Genomic DNA, 14,225 nt, shown 5'->3' with positions numbered 1-14,225 from the left:
ATTTTAGTTATCAAGGATCTTCATATCTTCCATTTGCTACCTTTCTGAAAGCCACTCGAAAAAGAAACTCCTTAAACCATTGAGTTAAATACATTTTTAACTAACTTAAACTCTTAATGCTAACTCTCCCATGTGCCTTTTCCAGTGGAATAACTTAAATTCTCCATCGTCATTTTCGTCTAGTGATTGGTTTGTTTTTATATTACTTGAAAATATTTTCATTCTGCTCATTGGATGACCTATTCTGACCTGCATGTTTAAACATGCTATTTTCCTGTCCCTGTTGAAATACCTGAGATAGTGTATAGTTCTCTAGTTTATCTCCAGCCACTAGAGTGAGAGTTTTATTACAATAGGGATTTTTATCTTTGTTCACTGCTACCATCATTTTTACCCAGAATAATTTTTAGAAATAAGGGAACTTTAGCAGTTTTTTTAATTAGAAGAAATCTGTATAGCAAATTAAATTTTTCAAATTTTTTCTTAGCCAGAAGTTTTGACTTCTTAGAAGTTTTGTTACTAAAAAAGTTTTCTAAATGTACTATTAATGTCCTTTTACCAAAAACAGTAAAATTGGGCTCGAGAGTAACTATTTCTAGATAATGGATTAAGTATAAAAGAATGCAAGAAGTAATGAAGATTATAAATGTGAATTTTTATAATTAACTGCTCAAACATTTGGTTAAATGCTATAATTAAATGACTAAGTCAATATTTAAGAAAATAGAACTCAATTTAAGATTACATGCTCTGATCTCAATTATACAGGATGATAGTGGTGCTTACATTTTATATAAATATTTGAGAATTGACTATTCAAAAGTAAAAAAAGCTTTCTTCTATATTTTATATATGGTGGAAGTACATGAAATTTTTCAGATCCAAACATCTTTTGACCTTCAAACACATTGATTACAGTTGTTTTGAAATAGATTGGTAATCTGATCTGGTTTTTTTTTTTTTAGTTGATCTACTTTATTTTCGTTTTGTTTTTTTTTTTAATTTCTTTTATTCATATGCATATAATGTTTGAGTCCTTTTGCCCCTCTTCCCCCCACCCCCTTTCTCCTTTTTCCCCCTCGCTACCAGGCACAAAGTATTTTGCCCTTATCTCTGATTTTGTTGAAGAGAGAGTATAAGCAATAATAGGAAGGACCAAGGGATTTTGCTAGTTGAGATAAGGATAGCTATACAGGGAGTTGACTCCCATTGCTTTCCTGTACATGTGTGTTACCTTCTAAGTTAATTCTTCTTGATCTAACCTTTTCTCTAGTTCCTGGTCCCCTTCTCCTATTGGCCTCTGTTGCTTTAAAGTTTCTGCATTAGTTCCTTTGCATTGAGGGCAACAAATGCTATCTAGTTTTTTTTTTTTTTTTGGAGGGGGGTTTCTTGCCTATCCTCATACCTCCCTTGTGTGCTCTCGCTTCATCATGTGATCAAAATCCAATCCCCTTATTGTGTTTGCCCTTGATCTAATGTCCACATATGAGGGAGAACATACGATTTTTGGTCTTTTGGGCCTGGCTAACCTCGCTCAGGATGGATGTTCCATCCATTTACCTGCAAATGATAAGATTTCATTCTTCTTCATGGCTTCCATTGTGTATAACTACCACATGTTCTTAATCCATTCGTCAGTAGTGGGACATCTTGGCTGTTCCCGTAACATGGCTATTGTGAATAGTGCTGCAATAAACATGGGTGTGCAGGTGCCTCTGGAGTAACCTGTGTCACAGTCTTTTGGGTATATCCCCAAGAGTGGTATTGCTGGATCATATGGCAGATCTTTGTTTAGATTTTTAAGAAGCCTCCAAATTTTTTTCCAGAGTGGTTGTACTAGTTTGCATTCCCACCAGCAATGTATGATGGTTCCTTTTTCCCCACATCCTTGCCAACACCTGTTGTTGGTGGTGTTTCTAATGATGACTATTCTAACAGGTGAGGTGGAATCTTAGTGTGGTTTTAATTTGCATTTCCTTTATTGCTAGAAATAGTAAGCATTTTTTTCATGTGTTTTTTGGCCATTTGAATTTCTTCATTTGAGAAAGTTCTGTTTAGTTCACTTGCCCATTTCTTTATTGGTTTATTAGTTTTGGGAGAATTTAGTTTTTTAAGTTCCCTATATATTCCGGTTATCAGTGCTTTGTCTGATGTATACCTGGCAACTATTTTCTCCCATTCTGTGGGTGTTCTCTTCAGTTTAGAGACCATTTCTTTTGATGAACAGAAGCTTTTTAGTTTTATGAAGTCCCATTTGTCTATGCTATCTCTTAGTTGCTGAGCTGCTGGGGTTCCGCTGAGAAAGTCCTTGCCTGTACCTATTAGTTCCAAAGTATCTCCTGGTCTTTCCTGTACCAACTTTAGAGTTTGGGGTTTGATATTAAGACCCTTGATCCATTTTGAGTTAATACTGGTATAGGGTGATAAACATGGACCTAGTTTCAATTTTTTGCAGACTGCTAACCAGTTTTCCCAGCAGTTTTTGCCTTAGCTGTGTCCCATAGGTTCCGGTACGTTGTGTTTTCATTTTCATTGACTTCCAGGAACTTTTTAATTTCCTCTTTTATTGCATCGATGATCCACTCTTCATTAAGTAATGAGTTATTTAGTTTCCAGCTGTTTGCATGTTTTTTGTCTTTACTTTTGTTGTTGAGTTCTACTTTTACTGCATTGTGGTCAGATAGTACGCACGGTATTATTTCTAATTTCTTATATTTGCTGAGGCTTGCTTTGTGCCCTAGGATATGTTCTATTTTGGAGAAGGTTCCATGGGCTGCTGAGAAGAATGTATATTGTGTAGAGGTTGGATGAAATGTTCTGTAGACATCTACTAGGTCCACTTGATCTATTGCATATTTTAGATCTTGGATTTCTTCATTGATTTTTTGTTTGGATGACCTATCTATTGATGATAATGGAGTGTTAAAGTCTCCCACAACCACTGTGTTGGCGTTTATATATGCTTTTAGGTCTTTCAGGGTATGTTTGATGAAATTGGGTGCGTTGACATTGGGTGCCTACAGATTGATGATTATTATTTCCTTTTGGTCTATTTCCCCTTTTATTAGTATGGAATGTCCTTCTTTATCTTGTTTGATCAATGTAGGTTTGAAGTCTACTTTGTCAGAGATAAGTATTGCTACTCCTGCTTGTTTTCAGGGGCCATTGGCTTGGTAAATCTTCTTCCAGCCTTTCATCCTAAGCCTATGCTTATTTCTGTCGGTGAGATGAGTCTCCTGTAAGCAACAAATTGTTGGATCTTCCTTTTTAATCCATTTTGTCAAACGGTGTCTTTTGATGGGTGAATTAAGTCCATTAACACTAAGTGTTAGTACTGATAGGTATGTGGTGATTCCTGTCATTTACTTGTAGTTATTTGAAGGTTTGATTGTGTGTACCTAAGTTGAGGTTACTCTCTACTGTCTTGCTTTTTCTTATCCTGTGGTTTGGTGCTGCCTGCCTTTTCATGGTTAAGTTGGGGGTCACCTTCTGTGTGTAGGATCCCTTGCAGAATCTTTTGTAATGGTGGCTTTGTAGTCACATATTGTTTTAGTTTCTGCTTATCATGGAAGACTTTTATTGCTCCATCTATTTTGAATAATAGCTTTCCTGGGTAGAGTATCCTGGGGTTGAAGTTATTTTCATTCAGTGCCGGGAAGATCTCACCCACGCTCTTCTTGCTTTTAATGTTTCTGTTGAGAAGTCTGCTGTGATTTTGATGGGTTTACCTTTGTATGTTACTTGTTTTTTCTCTCTTACAGCCTTCAATATTCTTTCCTTAGTTTCTGAACTTGTTGTTTTAATGATGATATGTCGTGGAGTAGTTCTATTTTGATCTGGTCTGTTTGGTGTCCTGGAGGCCTCTTGCATTTGTATGGGAATATCTTTCTCTAGATTTGGGAAATTTTCCGTTATTATTTTGTTGAATATATTACGCATTCCCTTCGCTTGCACCTCTTCTCCTTCTTCGATGCCCGTGATTCTCAAGTTTGGTCTTTTGATGGAGTCAGTGAGTTCTTGCATTTTCTTTTCACAGGTCTTGAGTTGTTTAATTAATAGTTCTTCGGTTTTTCCTTTAATTACCATTTCATCTTCAAGTTCTGAGATTCTGTCTTCTGTTTGTTCTATTCTGCTGGATTGGCCTTCCATTTTGTTTTGCAGTTCTGTTTCGTTCTTTTTTCTGAGGTTTTCCATATTCTGGCACTTTTCTTCTTTATTGTTGTCTATTTTTGTCCTGAGTTCATTTATCCATTTATTCATTGTGTTCTCTCTTTCACTTTGGTGTTTATACAGTGCTTCTATGGTTTCCTTTATTTCTTCTTTTGCTTTTTCAAATTCTCTATTTTTATTGTCTTGGAATTTCTTGAGTGTCTCCTGTACATTTTGGTTGACCCTATCCAGTATCATCTGTATAAAATTCTCATTGAGTACTTGTAGTATGTCTTCTTTTAAATTATTCTTGTGGGCTTCATTGGGTCCTTTGGCATAGTTTATCTTCATTTTGTTGGAGTCTGGATCTGAGTTTCTGTTCTCTTCATTCCCCTCTGGTTCCTGTACTAATTTTTTGCTGTGGGGAAACTAGTTTCCCTGTTTTTTCTGTCTTCCCGTCATTGTCCTTGGTGTTGTTACTGTCCCTGTACTGTGTGCAATTAAGTATTTTCTAGCTTGTAATAATAACAATGGTAATATTTAGAATGGAAGGGTGAGCTGAGATGGAAAGCAAGAAGTTAAAGAAAAGGGGAAAACAAATATACAGACAAGAGGGAGAAAGCAGAACAAGGTATCAGACAAGAGAGTTTCAAAGGTATAAAGAGGGAGTGTTAGTGTACTAATCGACAGTAAGCTGAAGAGGCATTAGAGAGACAGAGAGAGGATTGAAAATCAAAGATAAAAAAATAAAAAATAAGTAAATGAAAGTAATATCTATATATAAAAATGAATTAAAATAAAATGGAAAATAGAAAATTAAAAAAAAAAAACCAAAAAATGTCCAAGTTTATATGCAGTGCAGTTTCAGTCTTAATAATTTGGGTGTCCGTCTCAATCTCCAGTCCTGGAGTTGGTGCCTCAGATGTTGTTCTGTAGTTGTCTCATCAAAGGGTATGCACAAAGTAGAACAAAACTACACACACACACACACACACACACACACACACACACAAGCCCCACCAAGTGTCCCCAGTTCAAATGCAATACAGTTTCAGTAAGTTTTTCAGCTTGCAGGTGTAGTTCGGTTCTTCTCTCATCAAAGGTAGGGAGAAAAAGAAAAAAAAGCATCTGGAGACAGTTCCGAGAGTGGTATCTGCAACTGTGGCTTGCCTGCCTGCTGCTCTCAGCCTGTAGCTGGCGTTATTTATGCAGATCTCTGGGGTGAGCTAGCGCTCACCTGGTCCCACAGGCTTTGTTTGCTCAGAGTTCTCCTGTGCGGGAGCCTCTGCTACAGGCTTTCCCCTTTCCAAGCACTGGGAAAGGCGACACTGCCCCGCGTTGTCAGGCCTGCGTGTTTGTTTACAGTTCACGTGGGAAGTGGGTCTTCCCTCCTCTCACAAGCTTCCCCGCTCCTGGTTGCTGGGCGCGCCCAGCTCCCGCCAGAGCCTCTCCGGCCCGCCCGGCTTGTTTATTTTCAGTCTGGGGAAGGAGTCCCTTCCGCCAATCTTCAGCGCTCAGGGCGCCCCTCCCTCTTTCCAGCGTCTTAACTGTTCCTATTGCTTATTACTAAGTTTCTGTTTTTTTTCCCCGGTGGAGGTCAGTCTGTCCAGGGGGCTATGCTGCTCTGGCCCAGGCTTGTCTGTGGGGGAACCGCGGTACCGCGAAGCTCACCTGGTCCGCGTCTTCCCAAGCCGTATGGGCGCCGGCCACTGGCGGCCCGGGGGCCTCCTCGGTTCTCCGTTTAACGTGAAGTGGAGATTCTCTGCGCCGGCTGGAGATGTGGAGGGGTCAAAGTTATGCCTTTTCTCGGTGATTATGCCTGCAAAGTGTGTCTCCAGCGTCTCTCCAAGATTTCTCTATAGGAGGCTCGCTTTCTGCGTCCTACCTCTAGCCGCCATCTTGGAATCCCCCTTCAGTTTTTTTTAAAGCTGAAAAAAATTGTATAGTGAAAGAAAAGATTAAAATTCACATCTTTGTAATGCCATTTGTTTGTTTGTTTATTTCCAGGCTATTTAGCAGACATGACCCACAAGCAGAGGAAGCCTTAGCAAAGAGGAGAGGAAGGAACAGTCCAAATGGGAACCTCATTAGGATGCTTGTTCTCTTTTTTCTTGAAAGTGAGGTAAATTTTTTTAAACTTTTTGTATTTTGTTATATTACTAAGAAATAAGTTTGCCACTTAATTCATTGTTATCGGTTGGATTTTTGTCAATCAGATGAAAACAAGCCTATTTCTGGTTAAATTTCCTCCATGAGTTGCTTAATTATAGAATCAGTACTCTTGACTTTTGTGGAAAGAAGTTGTGAATATGTATGTTGGTGTAGATCAACACTGGATGTAGAGTAGTAGTTGTTAAACTTTTACACTATTGGAGAATTGCAGTATTACGTACTTCTAAACTTTTTTTTCTCCTTGTATGTATAGATTTTAAATTATGCTGTTAACCAGTTTGTGAGGGTTGCACGTGTCGTTCCATGGTAGAGTGCTTGCCCAGCACTCCCTGGGTTTGATTGTTGGTGTGTCCCCTGCTCCCCCACCTCAAAAAAAAATCAGAGTTGTCAAGATGTTAAAACCATTAGTTCTGTCTCATTGGAAAGTTATGTTATTTAATAAGGAAAATATTAATTGGGCTGCTTTAATTGGTAGTTGTATTTAGAATTCTAATAGCAGTATTTCCTTGTGCTTTAGCAAGTTATCACTGAAAACATTTTTATAATTAGCACTCATAATGTATTTACCAGGATCTGTTTTTACAAGTTTAGTTTACTCATTAAATGCTCTTTGTTATTTTAATATGTATTTCCTACTACTCACCTGTAAAATAAACCTAAAGGGCCATTAATAAGTGAGAATAGAATTGCAAAAGAAGTAAAAGAAATTTAAAAATCTAATGCTTACTTACATTTCGGTCAAAGTGGTTTAGTTTGTGTTAGAATGTCAGAGAACAGAAATTTAAAAGAGTCTGAATATTCAGGTTTGTGAGTGATAGTTAAAAAAAACAACAAGAATGTGGAAAAGAGAGAAACTGGGTGCAGTGACTCAAGCCTATAATCTTAGCTTCTTGTGAGGAAGAGATCAGGAAGATCGAGGTTCAAAGGCAGCCCAAGCAAAATGTCTACAAGACCCTCATCTCAATCAATGACTGGTTGTGATGGTGCTTGTCATCCCAGCTATGGAGGAATTTTGTGGTATAGCCCAGGCAAAAAGAGAAGACCCCATCTCAAAAATAAGCAACACAAAAAGAACTGGCAGAGTGGCTCAAGTGGTAGAATGTCTTCCTAGTAAGCACAAGGCCCTGAGTGCAAACCCTTGTACAACCAAAAAAAAATAAAAAAGGAAAAGAGCAGGCAACCTATAGGAAAATTAATAACAGAGATGCATGAACTAAGTCAGTGGAGTGACCTTGGAGTTACTGTAAAGGAGGGCAGAAAAGGAAAGAATTGGCTGTGATTTTTTGATTTGAGACTGAATAGATAAAGACTAAAAATCAGAAACAAAACTAGCTGTAGAGTTACATTTGAGTAAAGAATGTATTATGTATTTAAGCCAAGTGTGATAGCACACACCTGTAATTTCAGCTTTTGGGAGGCTGGAAGATTGCAAGTTCCAGGACAGCTTGTGATATATAACAAGTTTGAGATCAGCCTGAGTGAGCTATATAGTGAGGTCTTGCCTCAGAAAGAGGCAAGAAAGAGTTTTAAATGTGCATACACATCACCTGGGAATCTTGTTAAAATGGCAGCTCTGATACAGTGACTCTGGAGTGGGACCTGATATTCTGCATTTCTAAGAAACTCCTGACTAATGCTAATGTTCTTGGTCCAAAGGCCATGCTTTGCATATTAAGGATGTAAAATACTGTTTTCTTAATAAAGCAGTTTGGATATTTCATAGACTAGAATCCAAAATGTTAGTTTTTAAGATTAAAGCATCAAATGCCTAGCAGATAATCACACTTAAGATAGCCTGCTTAGTACACATGTATGTAAATGGAAAAATGAGACCTGTGAATACTATTCCAGGAATGGGGGGAGAAGGGATAAAGGAAAGAATGATAGAGGGGGTGAATTCAACTATGATATATTTGGTATATTGTAAGAACTTTTGTAAATGGCACAGTGTACCCCTAGCGCAAAAAAAAAAAAAAACAAACAAAAAAGCCTGCTCAAAATGATCCCATACACCCCCCTTATGCAGCCATTATGTCCTACATAAAACAATGGCTATAATGCATATAATTAATAGTTTCAAAATATGGTATTGTTGATATATACAAATATTATTAAGCTGCTGAAAAGTCTGGGAACCTGATGGCTTTGGCTAATTGAACTTAATTTGTGGGGGAGGGGGCAGTACTGGCGTTTGAACTCAGGGCTTCATACTTGCTAAGGCAGGCTTTCTCCTGCTTGAGCCACTCCACCAGCCCTAATTGTATTTAATTTTAACTAAAGGAAAATGTTCAGGATTTCTGAAAACTCAAGGTCTTTTTGATTTATTAAAAGGTGTAAATGTTTCATTTCAGGCAGTTTCGTCTTTTTTAAAAGCTGTAATTTATTCTGTATGTTATTGCTGTGTTTTCAGTTGTATCCATATATTTGCTGTTCTTTGCTAAGGTGTTAAAAACAGTATTAAATATTTTTTCCTGTTTTCCTTCTTGTCAGGTGCAGAAGGCACTACAAATCATATTTAAGGGTTTCTGGTTGATTGGTGGTCATTATATTGGCCTTATGGTCTCCTGTGTTTCACAAGAACGTTCTTTGTGAAAATCTTTCTTATTCTGCAGTGTACACTTGCAGCTAAATGCTGATTGAAGCTATATTCTTTGAAGGGATTCCAAATGTGTCATAAACTCAGTTCCTCTTTTTTTTCTGTAAAACTTGTTAATTACTAAAATTAACAAGGTTAATTAACATAGCTCATAAAATGTTTAATTGATAGAAACTTTAGATATCACATAGTAGAATGAGTATCTTATAACTGAGTTACAAATCACTTAACTGGGATTAAATGAACTGATTTTCATTATTTGCTTTACTATAATGTGAAATGGTAATATTTTGATACTAGAGTTGTAATTGCTGAAAGAGTTTTGTAGTGCAGGTGAAATTATGGAGATTAAGAGCCCTGACTGAACTCGTTTTGACATTTTTAAACTATCACAACCTTTGTCACTAATTTTAGATGACTAAGTACCTTTTATTTTAAATACGTGCAGTTGGTAGGATAAGTGATATTTGAGTACAGTGAATCCAGATTTTTCACTAAGTAGTATAACAATAGTTTATTGTTCAAACTGATGCTTTTCATAAGGACAAGGAAGCTATTAAGAGTTATTTAAGAACATTTTTATGCAATCTAGAATTATGAGCATCCATCTTCTTATAGAATGATGAGGCTAGTTGGGATGGTCATTTAAGAGAGAAAAGTGATAGCCATATTATTGGTATATCTGAGAAATTTCCCCAGAGTATTCATTCCCAGGGCATCTTTTTTTTGGCTTGTTTTTTTTAAATTCTTAAATTCACTAATGGCTGACTTTATTTCAGCAGAGGCAAAGACCCAACATAGAAGTGTTTAGAAATTATAGTCTTAGTAAGTGGGATGCTTATTTGAATTATAAATGATTTGTCTAAAAGGAATCAAGGTAAAGTTCCATTATATTCTTTACTTCTTTAGTGTACTTAACTGACATAAGTTAGTGGGTAGAAAAGAACTTGAAATAAAATATTAGACCTAACTTTGAAATCCAATTAAAAATTTCAAAGGAAAGGATTCTAGCTAGTACCTTTTTTTTTTTTTTGAGTCTAGATTCCTTAACTGGCAACCAAGTATATCGAAAAGTTGAAAGGTGAACATAAAAACTCAACGTATTAATAAAAAGATTTAATTCATACCATTAGATATAAGAAGAGACTATTATGAAAGTGGAAGAGTTCATAGAAATCTTTAAAATAGGCTTCCAGAATTTAAGGAGGGAAAATAATAAATGGTCTTAATGAGTACAACCAGGAATTTGCTGTAGATTGAATGAACTTCTCCAGAAAGCCATGTAAAAGAAAGTAAAGTATGAGAAAGATGAAGACAAAGTATAAATTGAAAGTGTCATTGTATTATCCAACCAGGAGCTCTGTAAAGAGAACAGAGAGAAAGAAGTAGAGGAATTAATTAAAGGGTATACAATTCTGAAACTTTACTGCCTATGAACTCTATATGCAAAATATTGCTTGAAGATGTTTTTTAACAAAACAAAAATGGATACAGTGAAAATTTAAAATGTAGGAATATAATGTTCAGATTAAATGAAGAGAAGTAAAGAAATGTGTAATGACCTTTGTAATTATAAAGTATGAATCAGAAAATAAAACTGAATGAAAGACAGATAGAACACTCAAATATCCAAGTGGAGCACAGAGAATAAAATGCTAGGAATATTTCCAGCATCAGTAATCTCAGTACATGTAAAGGATTAATATGCTCTGTTAAAAGACAGATTATCATTTGAAGTTGTAAAAAAAGAATTAAAAACACATCTATATGCTGTTTAAAAACTCATCTTTGTCAAAATAACACAAGAAATTTACAAATAAAGGGCTAGATTGAAGCAGGATGTTACAGATGCTTACAGAAAGAATGCAGAGTGAGGGGGCTGACACAGGTGGCTCACACCTGTAATCCTACATACTTAAGAGGCAGAGATCAGGAAGTTCACCAGCCAGGTAGAAAGTTCAAAAGATTCTATCTTGAAAAAACACTATCACAGAAAAGGGCTGGTGGAGTGGCTCAAAATGTAGACCCTGAGTTCAAACCCCAGTACTGCAAAAAAACAAAGAAAGAAAGAAAGAATTCAGGGGAAACAATATCATAATTCAAGGCTGAATGCTTTAAGAGGGACAAAAAGGGGATATTGTTCATTTATAAAAGGTATAACCCAGCAAATACATTGTAATTAAATATACAGACCTATTCCACAGAGATATACCTTTACATGGTCAAGCATAAAAGCATATTTATTCAGCGCATTTTTCTATCCTGTTAAAATATGCATAACAAAATGGAACTTCTTGATGTTGTATAATCAGCAGTGCCATCCATCTCCAGAACTTTTTCAGTCTTCCCAAACTGACACCATACCCATTATACAATACCTCTTTATTTCAGAATAGGTTTTGATACCAACAATTTTGAACCAATTTGTTGTCTTTTTTCTGTTTCCATTTTCATCTTTGACACCAAGTTGGTTTGACACCAAGTAGCTGTCACTGTTGGAATGATGTTACTGATGGTCCAAGAATAGTTTCTTGGTATATATAACTTCGGAAAGTTTGAAAATACTGTGTGGCAAACCATTGCCCATGTTCTTTCCAAGCAAAGATGCTAATTGGTATTACCTCCTCTGCCTCTGACATAATTTATGAGAAGATTGTATGCGTTTGATTTTCCTGAGGCATTTCTGGAGCCAGGGTGTAAGGTTTAAAGTGCCATAGAAATGAAATACTAAATTAAGATCAATGAAGGTCATCAAAAGTTAAGACTATGATAGAGTTGTAAGAAAGAAAACCAGCTCAAGTATCAATTGTTCCAAGATAACAGTAGACAACCAGTAGATATGACAAGGTACTTCATACTTTTTTGACTATCATTACAAGGACATCTAACAAATGACAGTTAAGGACTGAAGGTACAACTTAATGGTGGAACATTTGTCTGGCATGCATGAGGTCGTGGGTTTCATTCCCCAGCACAGCAAAGACAGTGCTTTCTACTCTGTTTCATTTTTTTAACCCTTTGGTCCCAAAGCATTAAATCAATTTAAGAACCCTAAAATGGGCTTCCATCTGAAGAGTTTGAAAAATATTAATCACAGAGTGGTTTAGCCAGGATGTCATGAACTTTAAAGGTAGAACATCTTTTATACAAGAATGGAAAATAATTATGAGTATCAGAAACTGAAACAATGTCAATACATTTTTCACTTACCTTTCCTGAAGAGCTTTTTGCAATAGTATAGTAGTTTCCAAGGTGTAAAGACTAACAAGTAGAAGAGAGATTGGTGTGATGTGTTTGACGAGGAGCCTAAGTGTGTTTGTTTACTGTGGGAATATGGGTTCTAAAGAAAATTGTCAAGAGAGTAATGGCCAAAAGAAAATGAGGGTGACATGAGGAATGAATTGAGTAAAATGGAAATGAGAATAGAAAAGAGGAGAGGAGTAATGTATGTCTTTTACCTTGAACAAGACATTGACCATTAGAGTAAGGCCAATAGCAAAATTTCCGATGGAATTCTAGGAGAAAATGATTCATTTTCTTCAAAAAGAAAGAAAGAAAGTTAAAAAGAGACAGTCAGAAATAGTGAAAAGTTAAAAAGTAACCTAGATTCACCTTATAATTTTAGGAATTCTACTAAATAGCTATCTACTCTGTTTCCTCATCAATAAATTATGTTATTGGACTAGGAAATTTTTAGTCTTACTACTGTAAATGTTAAAAAACTTAATTGATCCTACGTATTGTGTCCACATTATTATCCTCTAAATGATTCTTAGAACCATTTAGACCAAGTCATTTTAATTGTGAAGAAAACGGTTTATTAACTCATAGTGTTGCTAGCAGTTTATTAAATGTTCTTTAGTCACGCTCAATTTGTTAATTTTAGTTACATGAACATGCAGCCTACTTGGTGGACAGTTTGTGGGAGAGCTCTCAAGAATTGTTGAAAGACTGGGAATGTATGACAGAGTTGCTGTTAGAAGAACCTGTTCAAGGAGAGGAAGGTATAGTATTTTAACAAGTTGGTTTAAATATTGTTATGTTTCCATTAATAATCATGCCATCCTCTCATTCCATGTGTCATTTTTGTCAAGAGAACAGTTCATTTCTTGAACCAGTAAAGATGTCTTGATGGTTTATAGCATGCTTCCATGTTGCACAAATGTTTTTAAAAATCTGTGTCATGAAGTATTCATAATTGTTTACTTTATGCTGATTTGAGACACAGTAGTGATAAACTTAATGTAAAAAAGTGCATCCTGAATTTTTTTCCTCTTCTCCTCCCTTCTTCTCATCTCTCTTCTCTTTCCTCCCTTCTCTTCCCTCCTGTCCCCCAAGGATTGGCTTGGGAGTATGTTGTGGCATTTACAAAAGTTCTTACAATATATCAAATATATCATACTTGAATTCACCCCCTCCACCATTCCCTTTACCCTTCCCCTCCCCTACAGTTACTTTCTCTACTTACTTGACTTTGGCCTGTCTTCTCCCAAAGGAATGTAAACTGCATCTTGACAAATGGCTTTTGTCATTGGTGACCTTAAAGCATTTATTTTCAGTGATGTAAAGAAAGTACCCAGAGTTCAAATTGATATGCCTAAAATCAGTACTGAGGAAATGGAGATGATGTGTGAAGAAGGTTCCCAAGAATTAGAAAGCATGTGACTACCTGATAATTCACAGTGTGAATATCTTCCCGTTTATTAATCAGTGTAGTTGTTTGGTTCTTGTCTGTGGCTTAAGACTTTCTTTCTTCCCATTATTTTGTGGTTTTGTTGTTATATCCTAAAGGGAATTCCAATTAAATCTCATCCACTTTGAGTTTACCCTATTTCCCCATTCAGAGGAAACTTTCTGAAAGGATGATTTCAGATGATAAAGTAAATTAACAAGATAGATTGCATTGCACAGTGTATAAAGTTGAGTCATACGCCACACTAGTGTAGATTGTACTATAGACTGAAGAATATTTCTGTTCTTGAGATAAATTATACCCTTTCTCTCTTGACTTTACATAAAGGTCAGATATTCTTCTTAAATAAAAGAAAATGCATTAGCTCACAGATGACTTCATAGTTATTCTATTCCAAGTCAAATGAGAAAACTTATAAAATTCTAGAATTGGAATAATTAAAAACTTAATTACTGTTGAGTGGAAAGCTCTTTTGTATTAGCCATTAGCCATTTCCATCTAGCACAGATGCAAAAGTTTAAGTTACTTCATGTGTTTGTCCTATGACAAGCTGAAGTTCATCTTTTTTTCTAAGACAATGAAAATGTTAAGGTAGGCCTTGGGAATGTATACTTC

At 36.0% G+C, this 14,225-nt stretch overlaps 1 protein-coding gene across 5 annotated transcripts in view; it reads left to right on the top strand.

Annotated features, from left to right (window-relative positions):
* The window catches only part of Stag1 (STAG1 cohesin complex component), a 369,238-nt gene that overhangs the window by 270,385 nt on the left and 84,628 nt on the right, over positions 1 to 14,225 (top strand). For all 5 annotated transcript variants that reach the window (XM_074059901.1, XM_074059900.1, XM_074059903.1 and 2 more), the window contains 2 exons: positions 6,157 to 6,271; positions 12,804 to 12,921. In XM_074059901.1, coding sequence (XP_073916002.1) covers positions 6,157 to 6,271; positions 12,804 to 12,921 — 233 coding nt within the window. The remainder of the gene's footprint in view (positions 1 to 6,156; positions 6,272 to 12,803; positions 12,922 to 14,225) is intronic.

Source organism: Castor canadensis, chromosome 17 (assembly GCF_047511655.1).
Source record: "Castor canadensis chromosome 17, mCasCan1.hap1v2, whole genome shotgun sequence".
Taxonomy (NCBI): Eukaryota; Metazoa; Chordata; class Mammalia; order Rodentia; family Castoridae; genus Castor; species Castor canadensis.
This window is presented reverse-complemented; position numbering and strand designations above follow the sequence as displayed.